This window comes from Budorcas taxicolor, chromosome 9 (genome assembly GCF_023091745.1).
Source record: "Budorcas taxicolor isolate Tak-1 chromosome 9, Takin1.1, whole genome shotgun sequence".
NCBI classification, from domain to species: Eukaryota; Metazoa; Chordata; class Mammalia; order Artiodactyla; family Bovidae; genus Budorcas; species Budorcas taxicolor.
In genome coordinates this window covers 56,964,845-56,979,017 of record NC_068918.1, presented here as the reverse complement: position 1 = coordinate 56,979,017, position 14,173 = coordinate 56,964,845, and the positions used below count along the sequence as shown (strand labels likewise).

General features: G+C 38.4%; 1 protein-coding gene across 1 annotated transcript in view; it reads left to right on the top strand.

Annotated features, from left to right (window-relative positions):
- LOC128053352 (cytochrome b5 reductase 4) overlaps positions 1-14,173 on the top strand; it is a 116,286-nt gene that overhangs the window by 60,324 nt on the left and 41,789 nt on the right. The window contains exons 5-9 of the mRNA XM_052645867.1: positions 5-34; positions 3,047-3,107; positions 7,230-7,287; positions 9,109-9,202; positions 12,961-12,993. Of these exons, the coding sequence (XP_052501827.1) occupies positions 5-34; positions 3,047-3,107; positions 7,230-7,287; positions 9,109-9,202; positions 12,961-12,993 (276 nt within the window). The remainder of the gene's footprint in view (positions 1-4; positions 35-3,046; positions 3,108-7,229; positions 7,288-9,108; positions 9,203-12,960; positions 12,994-14,173) is intronic.

Sequence of the window (14,173 nt, the reverse complement as noted above, 5' to 3'; positions counted from 1 at the left end):
ACAGACTATCATGAGGAAAAGAAAGTCTTAAATGGTAAGTCGTATACATTTATAGTAAAAAACTGAATCATATTCACATGATTGTATACAAAATGTCTTACAGAATTATTTGGGATATTTAGATATTTTTATGCAAAAGATGTGTTTACTTGCTAAGCTTAGAGGATTTGACAGGACTCTGTAGATCCCTTATTGAAGCTATGACTCTTTCTATAGCCCTTTCTGTGGCATCTCTGAACTTGTGTTCATCTGTCCTCAGCTTGAAGACAGTAAGTCTCCTGTATATGAACGAGTTCTGTTCCAAGAGTGTCTTCATAAGTCCAATTTGTTCATAAGTCCAACAAAGTTAGCCTAGGTACTCAACTAACACAATAGGCTATATAGTAGTGTATAACAGGTTTATAATACTTTTCACACAACTAATAAATTTAAAAAAACAAAAAAACATTTTTAGTCTTATAGTACTTTGAAAAGTACAACAATACCAGCTGCATCACTGCTGCTTTTGCACTTGCTTCCAAGTATCCTGGGCTTGAAATAAAAATACTGTACTAGTATACTCTGTACCCGGCTTCCCAGGTGGCACTAGTGGTAAAGAACCCAGCTGCCAGTGCAGAAGGCAAAGGAGATACAGGTTCAGTCCCTTGGTGGGGAAGATCCCTTGGAGGAGGGCATGGCAACTCACTCCAGTATTCTCGCCTGGAGAATCTCATGGACAGAGGAGGCTGGAAAGCTAAAGTCCATGGGGTCTCAGAGAGTTGGACACAACTGAAGCAACTTAGCACACATGCACTCTGTACAGAACTGTACAGTGCAGTACACAAAAGCACAACCACTTGTAGAGAATGCATGCATGTGACAATGTACACTATACACATGAACTGACTTACATGATTTGACATGTGAATGCACGTTTGCATCTTCGAAAGTTCGAGACTTCAAGGTTCTTATGTAGGGGACTTAACTATACTTGGATTGACTCGGAGTTCCCCCCTCCGATGCCAGGCTGAGGGCACCTCTCCCTCAGGCACAGGGCTCTCCTCCAGTGTCTATTGCAGATACTGAGTAGCCTATTAATCCCCTCTTCTCTGGGCTCGGCAGCTCTCCTCAGCCATTCGCTATGATTTGGAATCATGACTGACACTACCCCTAACCCCCTCAAAAATTTTGGTGTGAGACTTTCGAAACTGCATGGGGCTACTCTGACTGAACTGTAATACTAATATATGTTTTAAAATGCATTTTTTCCTTCCTATTTTGGACAAGAAAGTTGTAGAAATTCAACTAGCAAGCTAGATTGCCAGATGAATTACCTCTTCTTTTTCGAGTAGAGGAGATAGTCTTCTATAGACTAATATATGCAGTTAGTGATGTGCCACCTGAAGTTGTTTGTCTGACAGGGTCACCGCATTAAAGGAAGGACTGTTCTTGGGTTTCAGCTGATACTTTATTCTTCCATGATACTAGGCAAACGGCCTTTCCTTAAAGGCTAATTACTGATTGGCTACTTCCTTTCCCGCCACATTGCTTTCCTTTGGGTGCATGGCACTTAACATGTCAGTTAACAGTGGCCTTAAAAATGTGATATTACATTGTCCAGTGGTCTGGCCAGCACAGTTACCTCTTTTATATGAATATGTATGCCTCAAATATTTGGCTTATATAAGTGTTTATGGTTAAGTCAGCATATTTACAGACGTCATCTGCCTGCCTTCTGTGTCATTATTTAAACGTCATTTAAAACACTGAAGCCAGCATTCCTCTAGAGACCCAGTCTCTTCAAATTGACATAAGTCCATCAATTCGCTCGTGTTTTAACAGAAGATACTCTGGATAAGAAGAGTCTTGAAAACCTCTAAACTACCATCTCTCCTAGGTGCCTCCCAACACTGACTTTATAATTACCATGACTCCTAATTGAGAATTCTAAGACTCGCCAAAGCCTAATTTTTTTTTTCCTGCACAAAGAGTACACTCCTATTGTAGAAGAAAAATAGTTAATGTTTACAGAATCTCTGAAGCTCTTCCCTGTTCTCAGAGTTTTCAAAAACCAGAGCCTTGGTGGCCATTTAAAATGTGATGTTGAGACACACCCACAAGAAAGTCTAAAATGAAAAAGACAGAATACCACGTGTCAGCAAGGTAGTGGAGCAACCAGGCATCCATACCCTTATGGTAAAAACTGTAAGTTGGTATGACCTTTTTGGAAAACTGTTTAGCAGTATTTACTAAAGCTACACATACTCATGTCCTGTATACCTACCAGATATGTAGATGGATGTTCTTCTATGTCTGACGCAGGATACAGCATGCTTGGGGCTGGTGCATGGGGATGACCCACAGAGATGTTATGGGGAGGGAGGTGGGAGGGGGGTTCATGTTTGGGAACACATGTAAGAATTAAAGATTTTAAAATTAAAAAAAAATAAAAAACTATAAAAAAATAAAAAAATTTAAAAAAAAAAGAATGAGTGTGTACATGTACCAAGAATATTAATAACAGCACTATAGATAATCACCAAAAACTGCCAAAATATCCATCAACAGTAGAATGAATAGATTCTAGTATATGGTATATTCAGAGAGTATAATAATACTCAGTAGTAAAACAGAACAAACGACTAATACATTCAGCAGCATGGATAACATCTCAGAAAGCTCCAGACCTGACTCCTTGCTTACTATTAATCATGCTAATTTGACGTTAAGTGTAACGTCTATGGAACTGTCCCAAAAACCCAGACCAAAAGAAAGCATGTTTTATGATTCCACTTTTTCACAAAGGCCAAGTGCAGGCAAAAACTAATTGTGATGTTAAAAGTCAGAATAGTGATTATCTTGGGGGAGAGGTGGTAAATGGAAGGGCACAAGGAGGGTGATGGTTACAAGGGTATGTTTTACAGATGAAAATTCATTGAGTAGTATATTTATGACTTGTCTCCTTTTATAATATTTCAATAAGAAGTTTACTGGAGAGATGGGGTGAAAAAAAGAAAAATGCTACGTAGATGAACTGAAGCTATTTTGTTTATTTTTCTTTGTGAAGGCATGCTTCCTCAGAGCCAAGTGACAGATACACTTGCCAAAGAAAGTCCTAGTTCTCCAAGGTATGCTTTCTAATTTTACTTTCTTTAAAGCTTAATCAGTTCTACACCAAAATATGCACATTAAAAAAAATGGCTCTAAGTTTGATTTATTGCTTATTATATTAATCATACTTTTTTGATACAAGAACTGCACTGCCTCATTTATGAGGCATTGTTGAAAAATTAGCTGTTCCCTAAATATGAATTTTTAGCATAACTGAAGGATAACCCATTTTAAACACCACAACCCATTTTAAACACCAACTTAAAAAAAGAACTATTTAAAACTATTTTTTCCTGATTATCACATATATATTCATGGTAGCACACTTGGAAACATGAGGAAATACAAAAGAAAGTGGTAAAAGTTGGTCCCATCAACCCTAAATATATACTCTTAATATTTGGTTTATTCCATCCACTTTGATTCATGTAGTACCTATTTACATATTATTCTGACAGTATTGGTATTACAGTATATTCTGTGATCAATTTTGTATGTCATGAAATATTCTGCAAAGGCATTTTCTGGTCTGTATTCCATCATATGATGGAAATTGATCAGGTATCCATAATTTATTCAACTGTAATATGCTTCCCTAGTGGCTCAGTGGTCAAGAATCCTTCCACTAATGCAGGAAATGCAGGTTCAACCCCTGTGTCGGGAAGATCCTCTAGAGAAGGAAATGGCAACTCACTCCAGTATTCTTGCCTGGGAAATCGCATGGACAGAGGAGGAGCCTGGCAGGCTACAGTCCATGGGGTTGCAAAAGAGACACAACTTAGCAACTAAACAACAACAGCATTAGTTTGCATGTCTAGTTTGTTTTATCAGTGTTTTAATGAAAATTCTTGGAAATGTATTGCACTTAGTAAATTAAGCAATCCATGTATAATTTTGTTAATGATATTTCACATGCCCTTGGGTTATGTGTGTTATTTGTCATTTTTCTCTTAGCACCTTTCCCCACAAGGTGAGTCTGTAACAGTAGCATCCTGCTATACTTTTTATATCTGTTAAGTTATTTCATATACAATTTTAAGTTAAGGGCCTCGGGGTATCTCTTGTAAGATTCACACTGGGGGCCTGTATACAGGTAATAAGAACAAAAACTAAATCAATTTGATGAGAAGTCTTATGAAACAGATGATGTAGCTTTTCCTTAAATTTTTGCTGTTGACTGTTAAATATCCTTGGTGAACTAATTTCGTGGGTAATATATTTGTGACAGGAAAGAGTCAAGGTAATAAGCATGTAGATATTGTCATTTTCCTTCATAAAATATCTTGTGTTATTGCTCTGATACAAGGCATTTTAGATGTGTAACCTTTATAAAAAGTGCCTTGTCGAGGAGGTGGTTTGTTTTTATCCCAGTTGGTATACCTGTAGTATATGTCCATGTATTTGCTGGTATACATGAAGTATTGTTGTTGTTCAGTTACTAAGTTATATCTGACTCCTTGCAGCCCCATGGAGTACAGCAAGCCAGGCTTCCCTGTCCTTCACCATCTCCCGGAGTTTGCTCAGACTCATGGTCATTGAGTCGATGATGCCATCCATCCATCTTATCCTCTGTCGCCCTTCTCCTCATGCCCTCAATCTTTCCCAACATCAGGATCTTTTCCAAGGAGTCGACTCTTCCCATCAGGTGGCCAAAGTATTGGAGCTTCAGCATCAGTCCTTCTACTGAATACTCATGGTTTCCTTTAGGATTGACTTGTTTGATCTCCTTGCAGTCCAATGGACTCTCAAAAGTCTTTTCCAGCACCACAGTTCAAAAGCATCAATTCTTTGGTGTTCAGCCATTGTTATTGTCTAGCTCTCACATCTGTACATGACTATTGGAAAAACCATAGCTTTGACTATACAGACCTTTGTCACCAAAGTGATGTCTCTGCTTTGTAATATGCTGTATAGGTTTATGATAGCTTTCCTTCCAAGGAACAAATGTCTTTTAATGGTTGTAGTCATTGTCTGTAGTGATTTTGGAGATCAAGAAAATAAAATCTTCCAGTTTTTTTCCCCTTCCATTTGCCATGAAGTGGTGGGACCAGATGCCACAATCTTCATTTCTTTAATGTTGAATTTTAAGCCAGCTTTCTTCACTCTCCTTTTTTACCCTCATTGAGAGGCTCTTTAGTTCCTCTTCGATTTCTGCCACTAGAGTAGTATCATCTGCATGTCTGAGGTTATTGATATTACTGCCAGCAATCTTGATTCCAGTTTGTGATTCATCCAGCCTGGCATTTTCCATGGTATTCATATAAGTTAAATAAGCAGGGTGACAGTATACGGACTTGACATACTCCTTTCCCAATTTTTGAACCAGTCTATTTGCCATGTCCAGTTCTAACTATTGCTTCTTGACTTCTTGACCTGCATATGGATTTCTCAGGTAAGTTAGTCTAGTATTCCCATCTCTTTAAGAATTTTCCGGTTTGTTGTGATCAACACAGTCAAAGGCTTTAACATAGTCAATGACGAGAAGTAGATGCTTTTCTGGAATTCCCTTGCTTTCTCTAATGGATGTTGGCAATTTTGATCTCTGATTCTTCTGCCTTTTCTAAATTCAGCTTGTATATTGGGAATTTCTTGGTTCACATACTGCTGAAGTCTAGCTTGAAGGATCTTGAGCATTACCTTACTAACATGTGAAATAAGTACACTTTTATGGTTGCTTGAACATTCTTTGGCATTGCCTTTCTTTGGTATTGGAATGAAAACTGACCTTTTCCAGTCCTGTGGCCACTGCTGAGTATTCCAAATTTGCTGATGCATTGAGCTGACTTTAACAGCATCATCTTTTAGGATTTGAAATAGCTCAGCTCGAATTCCATCACCTCTACTAGCTTTGTTGGTTTAATTCTTCCTAAGGCCCTCTTGACTTCACATCCCAGGATGTGTGGCTCTCCGTGAGTGACCACACCATTGTCGTTATTTCAGTCATGCAATATTGTTTGTATAGTTCTTCTGTGTTTTATTACCACCTCTTCTTAATCTCTTCTGTTTCTCTTAGGTCCTTGCCATTTCTGTCATTTCAACGTGTCCATTCTTTAATGAAATGTTCCCTTGATATCTCCAGTTTTCGTGAAGAGATTTCTGTTCTTTTCCATTCTGTTGTTTACCTCTTTTCTTTGCATTGTTCATGTAAGAAGGCTTTCTTTTCTCTCTTTACTATTCTCTGGAACTCTGCATTCAGGTGGGTATATCTCTCCTTTTTGCTTTGCCTTTGGCTTCTCTTCTTTCATCAGCTCTTTGTAAAGCCTCCTTAGACAACCAGTTTGCCTTCTTGCATGTCTTTTTCTTTGGGGTGGTTTTGATCAACACCTGCTGTACAGTGTTACAAACCTCTGTCCATAGTTTTTTAGGCAATCTGTGTACCAGATCTTTTTGTAATTTCCACTGTAAAATCATAAGGGTTTTGATTTAGGTCATATCTGAATGGCCTAGTGTTTTTCCCTACTTTCTTCAATTTAAGCCTGAATTTCGCAGTGAAGAGCTCATGATCTGAGCCACAGTCAGCTCCAGGTCTTATTTCTGCTGACTGTATAGAGCTTCTCTGTCTTTGGCTACAAAGATTATAATCAACCTGATTTCAGTATTAATCATCTGGTGATGTCTGTGTGTGGAGTCATCTCTTGTGTCATTGGAAGGGGGTGTTTGCTATGACCAGTGTGTTCTCTTGACAAAACTGTGTTAGCCTTTGCCCTGCTTCATTTGTACTTCAAGGCCAAACTTGCCTGTTACTCCAGATATCTCTTGACTTCCTACTTTTGCATTCCAGTCTCCTATGATGAAAAGGACATCTGTTTTTGGTGTTAATTCTAGAAGGTCTTGTAGGTCTTCAAAGAATTGGTTAACCTCAGCTGCTTTGGCATTAATGGTTGGGGCATAAACATGGAAGTATAGGCATTTTAAATTGAGAAATAATTGCAAGTTATTTCATCTCACACTACTGATTATTTAGTGAAAAACTCCCTCAAAAAATGTATTTCTTATTGTAGGTTTCAAAATAAATGCTTTAAATCATGTATCTATTGTATCATATGTTTTTTTGATTGTATATATTTTAAAATTATATCTTTAATGGTTAATTTATGTTAATGCATATAATTACTCATTCTTTTTTGAATATTTTACAGCTATGACTGGTTCCAAACAGACTCTTTAGTCACCATCGTCATATATACTAAACAGAAGGTAAACATGTTTTTAACATCAGAAAAAAATAAAAAGCTACATGCAGGCACATTTCTGAGCACTCATCTTGTATTAATTTACAGCAATTCTATGAGATAGATCCTTTCATTATCCCTATTTTACAGGTGAGGAAACAGAGATTAGGTAATTTAGCAGAGTCACACAGTAAATGGCAGATCTAACATTTTGATCCCAGACAGGCTGGCTCCATAGTATAAGCTCTTAACAAACATGCCATAGCATCTCAGGAAAAAAACAGGAAGTAGTGGGTTGGCCAAGAAGTTCAATCTGATTTTTTTCCATAACATCGTACAAAATCCCAAAGAAACCTTTCAGCCAACCCATTATTTTATATGCTCTTCTGTGATTTTGTTTGTTTTTATGCATGGATAACAGCAGTGAGTACCCTTGGACTGCAAGGAAATCAAACCAGTCAATTCTAAAGAAAATCAGTCCCGAATATTCATTGGAAGGACTGATGCTGAAGCTGAAACTCCAATATTTTGGCCAGCTAATATGAAGAACTGACTTACTGGAAAAGACCCTGATGCTGGGAACGATTGAAGGCAGGAAAAGAAGGGGACGACAGAGGAAGAGATGGTTGGATGGCATCACCAACTCGATGGACATGAGTTTGAGCAAATTCCGGGAGTTGATGATGACATGGGGAAGCCTGGCATGCTGCAGTCCATGGGGTTGGAAAGAGTCGTACACGATTGAACAAATGAACTGAGCTGAACAGCAGTGAGAATCCCAGTTTAACTTCACCATATGAACTGATTTCCTGCACATGAATTGGAATTCAAGAGACAGGAGAGAGGATTGCTGTGTCTTAGTATGCTTAAGTTACTAACCAGCTTTAGATGTCCTCTGGAAACTAAAATTAGGGAATTAACTTATTCATTAAGTATTTATTGAACACTGCTTCATTCTGGACACTGCTGTAGAATTCAGAAATCTACAGGTGGGCTAGATTCATAGAGACTGAGACCTCACCAAGCTTACAGTCCAACCTGGGAAATCAGATGAATAAGCAGGCAACTTCCACCATCTCCAGGCACATCCTCCAGCAGCCTGCAGGGTCTCCACACTTGAGGAACCGTAGAGATTTAGAGACAAATTCTGGCAGCCAAGGATTCCTGAGAATTCATGCTACTTCTGCCATGGCAGAACTGCATCTGAATGAGTGAGTTCCTCCTCCTCCTGAAGTAGGATTTGATGGTCCTGCTGGAGTGGCCAGCCTCTGCCTGAAAGAGCCAGGATGTCCAGAGGCACTGCATGTCCCACCTCCTACTCCCTCCTCACCAAGCAGTCTAGAACCAAGAGGGCAGGGCCTAGGGAGCCTGGGATCTATCTCTTCCCATTGGTGATACCAGTGAGACACAGAGGGTGGATGACTGAGGGGAAGAAAGAGCTTACTATGTTGAAAGATGTGTTCCTTGTGTAAATGACAGGCACAAAAATAACTGCATCAAAGCTATGTAGAAACTAGAGACATCTGAAAAGTTGCTAGTGTTTTTTTTTTTGTTTTTTTGATAAGCTGAGCTTAAGAAGTTGTGTTAAGACAGTCCCTTGTGCTTAGAGTTTACAGAAGAATGGGTAAGGTAGACATTAGGCATAGACAAATACATAGTTAAAATTATGATGTATGCTTTGAAGGAGAAGAACAAGGTTGTATGAGAGAGCGAAAAATAGGAGTAATGTGGATTTAGCTTGTGGGCTCTGTAAATAATTACCATGTGAACTTCCACTGATCAGCTTAAATGTATAATGATAGAGTTTAGAAAAAAGTTTATTTTCTCTTTTCTATTTCTGTTTAAGGATATCAATTTAGATTCAGTAATAGTTGATCATCGGGATGATTCCTTTAGAGCCGAGACAGTTACCAAGGATTATTCATACCTTGTTCATGTCGGTAAGTAACTTATTTTATATTCATGGAAACAACTTTTGTTTACTTATAGTCGTAACTGGTTGTAGAGTCTTAATAAACTATAATATTTTATCTGCTACTGTCATTTTGGTTTGTCACTTTAAAGATTTATTTACTTACTTGTTTATTTTTAGTTGTGCTGGGTCTTTGTTCCTATGTGGACTTTATCTTAGTTGTGGCGAGTGGGGTCTGCTCTCTAGTTGCAGTGCATAGGCTTCTTCTTGTGGTGTCTTCTCTTGTTGTGGAGCATGGATTCCAGGGCATGTGGGCTTTAGTAGTTGTGGCACATGGGCTCTGTAGTTACGGCTCCCGGGCTCTAGAGCGCAGGCTCAATAGCTGTGGCGCACGGGCCCAGCTGCCTCATGGCCTGTGGGACCTTCTGGGCTAGGATCGAACCTATGTCTCCTGCATTGGCAGGTCTTCATCACTGAGCCACCAGAGAACCCTGTTTTATCATTTTTTGATCAGTTTTTGTTTTTTTGTTTTTTTTTTCCAGTATTTCTTTATACTAGTGAAAGGGCTAGCAAATGGCAGTATGACCTCACTTTTCCCAAGTTTAAACAGTTAGATTAGATGTGATCAAAATCAGTCATATGAAATACTTGCTGGCCCAGCTTTGTAAGATCCTATTACTTAATACCTGCAAACACATCTCCAGAGGCCTGCCTCTTATGTGCTCCTGCTGAGTGGAGTCATCAGGTGCTGTTCCATTGGCCTATCTCTTGCCAGCTCTGTCATGGGAAATCGGAGGCTACGTCACAGTAGCCTAGGCCACAAGGTTGTACTATACCGTCCAGTACCTGTCCCTTCACAGCCAGAGACCAACCATATAATTCACTTCTGTCTGTTTTGAGAGATTGCAGATATATCAGGAAAAAGAACTCAGGACTGAAAGCTGGAATCAAAGGTATTAATAGCAGATTCCTAATCCATTTCTCACCTGTAATGACTCTAGGATTTCATTCTTTTCTCCTTCAAAGAAGGTAATATTCCAGTTAAAAAGTAAAAAGGAAACAAACCAAAACAACAAGAAGAAAACTGTATCTTAAGCATGCATTCTTATGTAAAGAATGTTCTGTTTACTTTTGTAAAACAAACTGAAAATCTCCAGATCTCAGCTGACTTGGGATTCTGCTCATGGCTTTCTTAATGAAGGACATTTATTCCTAAATTTGATTGAAGTTGATAAATGTTTTTTGTTTCTTATTTTCCCCCATTCATTAGATTAATCAACCTCAAATCTTAAACCTTTCTTCTGGAAATACATCCTATCTTATTTTTTACCTGCATATGATCTAATATATATTGCCTCTTAGGGAGAGCTTTAGTAAAAAACTCAGATGTCTAAAAAAGTATATATTATTCATTAGCTCTGTCATGGTTGTTTTTTTTTTTTTAACAAAGACTTCTGTGTCAGGATTTATTATGTTTCAAATATTTTATGGCTAGTTTTGTTCACACCATAGCTAACTGTAGCTAGCACATGTATGAAAAAACAAAAGCTCCACAGTCAAAAATGTGAAACTCCTGGTTGCTAATATTAAATCAGAATCAAAATTGTAAGTTTCACAGGGCCATATTAACATAGAGAACTTTAGAATAGATGTTTGTAAAAATACTTCATCTCCCCCTTCCGGTATGTAGGTTCTGGAAGGGCACAGATTTTTCCCTTTCACTAACTGTGGTACCCACAGCATCTGCAAAGTGTGTGACACACAGTTCAGTTCAGTTCAGTCACTCAGTCATGTCTGACTCTTTGCGACCCCATGAATTGCAGTACACCAGGCCTTCCTGTCCATCACCAACTCCCGGAGTTTACCCAAACTCATGTCTGTTGAGTCGGTGATGCCATCCAACCATCTCTTCCTCTGTGTAGTCCCCTTCTCCTCCTGCCCTCAATCTTTCCCAGCATCAGGGTCTTTTCAAATGAGTCAGCTCTTCACATCAGGTGGCCGAAGTATTGGAGCAGCTTCAACATCAGTCCTTCCAATGAACACCCAGGACTCATCTCTTTTAGGATGGACTGGTTAAATCTCCTCACAGTCCAAGGGACTCTCAAGAGTCTTCTCTAACACCACAGTTCAAAAGCACCAATTCTTTGGTGCTCAGCTTTGTTTATAGTCCAGCTCATATCCATTCATGACTACTGGAAAAACCATAGCCTTGACTACTAGACAGACCTTTGTTGACAAAATAATGTCTCTGCCTTTTAATATGCTATCTAGGTTGGTCATAACTTTCCTTCCAAGGAGTAAGCATCTTTTCATTTCATGGCTGCAATCACCATCTGCAGTGATTTTGGAGCCCCCAAAAATAAAGTCTGACACTGTTTCCCCATCTATTTGCCATGAAGTGATGGGACCAGATGCCATGATCTTCGTTTTCTGAATGTTGAGCTTTAGGCCAACTTTTCCACTCTGCTCTTTCACTTTCATCAAAGGGCATTTTAGTTCCTCTTCACTTTCTGCCATAAGGGTGGTGTCATCTGCATATCTGAGGTTATTATTTCTCCTGGCAATCTTGATTCCAGCTTGTGTTTCTTCCAGTCCAGTGTTTCTCATGATGTACTCTGCATATAAGTTAAATAAGCAGGGTGACAGTATACAGCCTTGACGTACTCCTTTTCCTATTTGGAACCAGTCTGTTGTTCCATGTCCAGTTCTAACTGTTTCTCCCTGACCTGCATACAGGTTTCTCAGGAGGCAGGTCAGGTGGTCTGGTATTCTCATCTCTTTGAGAATTTTCCACAGTTTACTGTGATCCACACAGTCAAAGGCTTTGGCATAGTCAATAAAGCAGAAATAGATGTTTTTCTGGAACTATTGCTTTTTTGGTGATCCAGTGGATGTTGGCAATTTGATCTCTGATTCCTCTGCCTTTTCGAAAACCAGCTGGAACATCTGGAAGTTCACAGTTCACGTATTGCTGAAGCCTGGCTTGGAGAATTTTGAGCATTACTTTACTAGCATGTGAGATGAGTGCAATTGTGCAGTAGTTCGAGCATTCTTTAGCATTGCCTTTCTTTGGGATTGGAATGAAAACTGACCTTTTCCAGTCCTGTGGCCACTGCTGAGTTTTCCAAATGTGCTAGCGTATTGCGTGCAGCGCTTTCACAGCATCATCTTTCAGGATTTGAAATAGCTCAACTGGAATTGAATCACCTCCTCTAGCTTTGTTCATAGTGATGCTTTCTAAGGCCCACTTGACTTCACATTCCAGGATTTCTGGCTCTAGGTGAGTGATCACACCATCGTGATTATCTGGGTCATGAAGATCTTTTTCATACAGTTCTTCTAAATGACTATCCAACTTAGAGAACAATAAGAAAAGAAAAATTTATCCAGACCCAGACCTGGCCTGTCCCCCCATGCACATGTGCACACCCTGGAGCTTGTGTGTTTCATGTGCTGCCTCTCTCCCTGCCCTGCTCCTTTCTTAGTTTGTAGGATTTGTCAGGCTGAGACCATCCTTAAACCAGTGTGGGTTACCCACTTGTGGGCAATTGAATATTTACTCTTTAATTAATAAGGAGAGAAATGGAACAACTAAATATATTTAAATTTTTTTTCTCAAAGTACATACATTTTGGTTGCATTCAGTTTTTCTTATGGTTTCTTAGGATATGTTTCAGAGATTTGAAATAGTGCATGAAAGAACCATTTAAATGATCTTATACCATGTTTGTAGACTGTAGGAATTGAAGTTGGATCTTAACTTAATTTTTTTTTCTTTTTCTCCAGCCCTAAGTCATGAGATTCAGGAAGATTTTTCTGGTAAGCTACCAACATAATGTATATATGTACATATACACGCATACACACACCTATTGAGAGACGGCTACCAATGTAATGTATTTATGTGCATATACACACATATACATATGCATGTATGGGGGGACAGCAGTTTGTCTTATTGTTCACATGTCTATTTTCATGTTGCAGAACAGGGATATGATGTTTTCTATATAAACTTATATGTTAATTTTTAAATATACCTTTTCCCTCTGGTTTCAGTTCCTCCTACCCCTTGTTCCTTTTCCCTTATTCATCTTTGCCCCTTTCATTTCCTCTCATTAGAAAAAAAATTCTTGTCTCCATTCTTCCCTCTGCCCTATTCCTGACATGTAGCTTGTAGAAATACTTGACCAGACAAGTTTTTCTTAGGTGTATATATAAATATTTAATGTTAACAAGGGCTTTCCTGGTAGCTCATATGGTAAAACGTCTTCCTGCAATGCAGGAGACCCAAAGCATATTAAATTATGTATATCATTACATATAAATGCACCATGGATTTTACACAGCTGTTTACCAATAGAAGACTCATCAGAGAATGGTAGTTTTTTTTTCTTTAGCTTTATTGAGATATAATTAACAAAATTGTGTTCTATTTAAAGATTTAAAGTATACAACATGTTGATTCAATAAAGGTATACATTATGAAGATTCACACAATCAAGTTAACACATTCATCATCTCACATGTTTACCTTTGTGTATAATTTCAGTTATACAAGACAGTGTGATCAACTGCAGTCACCATGTTATACATGAGATCTTCAGACCTTATTCACCTTATAGCTGAAAGTTCATACTGTTTTGTCAACCTCTTCCGATTTCCCCCTCTCCCCTGACACCTGGCACTGTTTTGCTACTGTTTCTATGAGTTTGAATTTTTTTTTTAATTTGCACATATAAGTGCTACCATGCAGTATTTGTCTTCTCTGTTTTATTTATTTCACTTAGTATAATGCCTTCTAGGTTTATCATAGATTGTTACAACTATCAGGATTCCCTTTTTTAAGGATGAATAATATTCTACTCTATATTTGTATATATGTGGTTTCTCATTTTAAAGCACTGTGAGATTACATTACACTGGTTCTGTACCTTCCTTTTTCTGTATACACCATAGTAAGTTCTATAAATTGTATTAATTAAACTCTTTGAGTTAA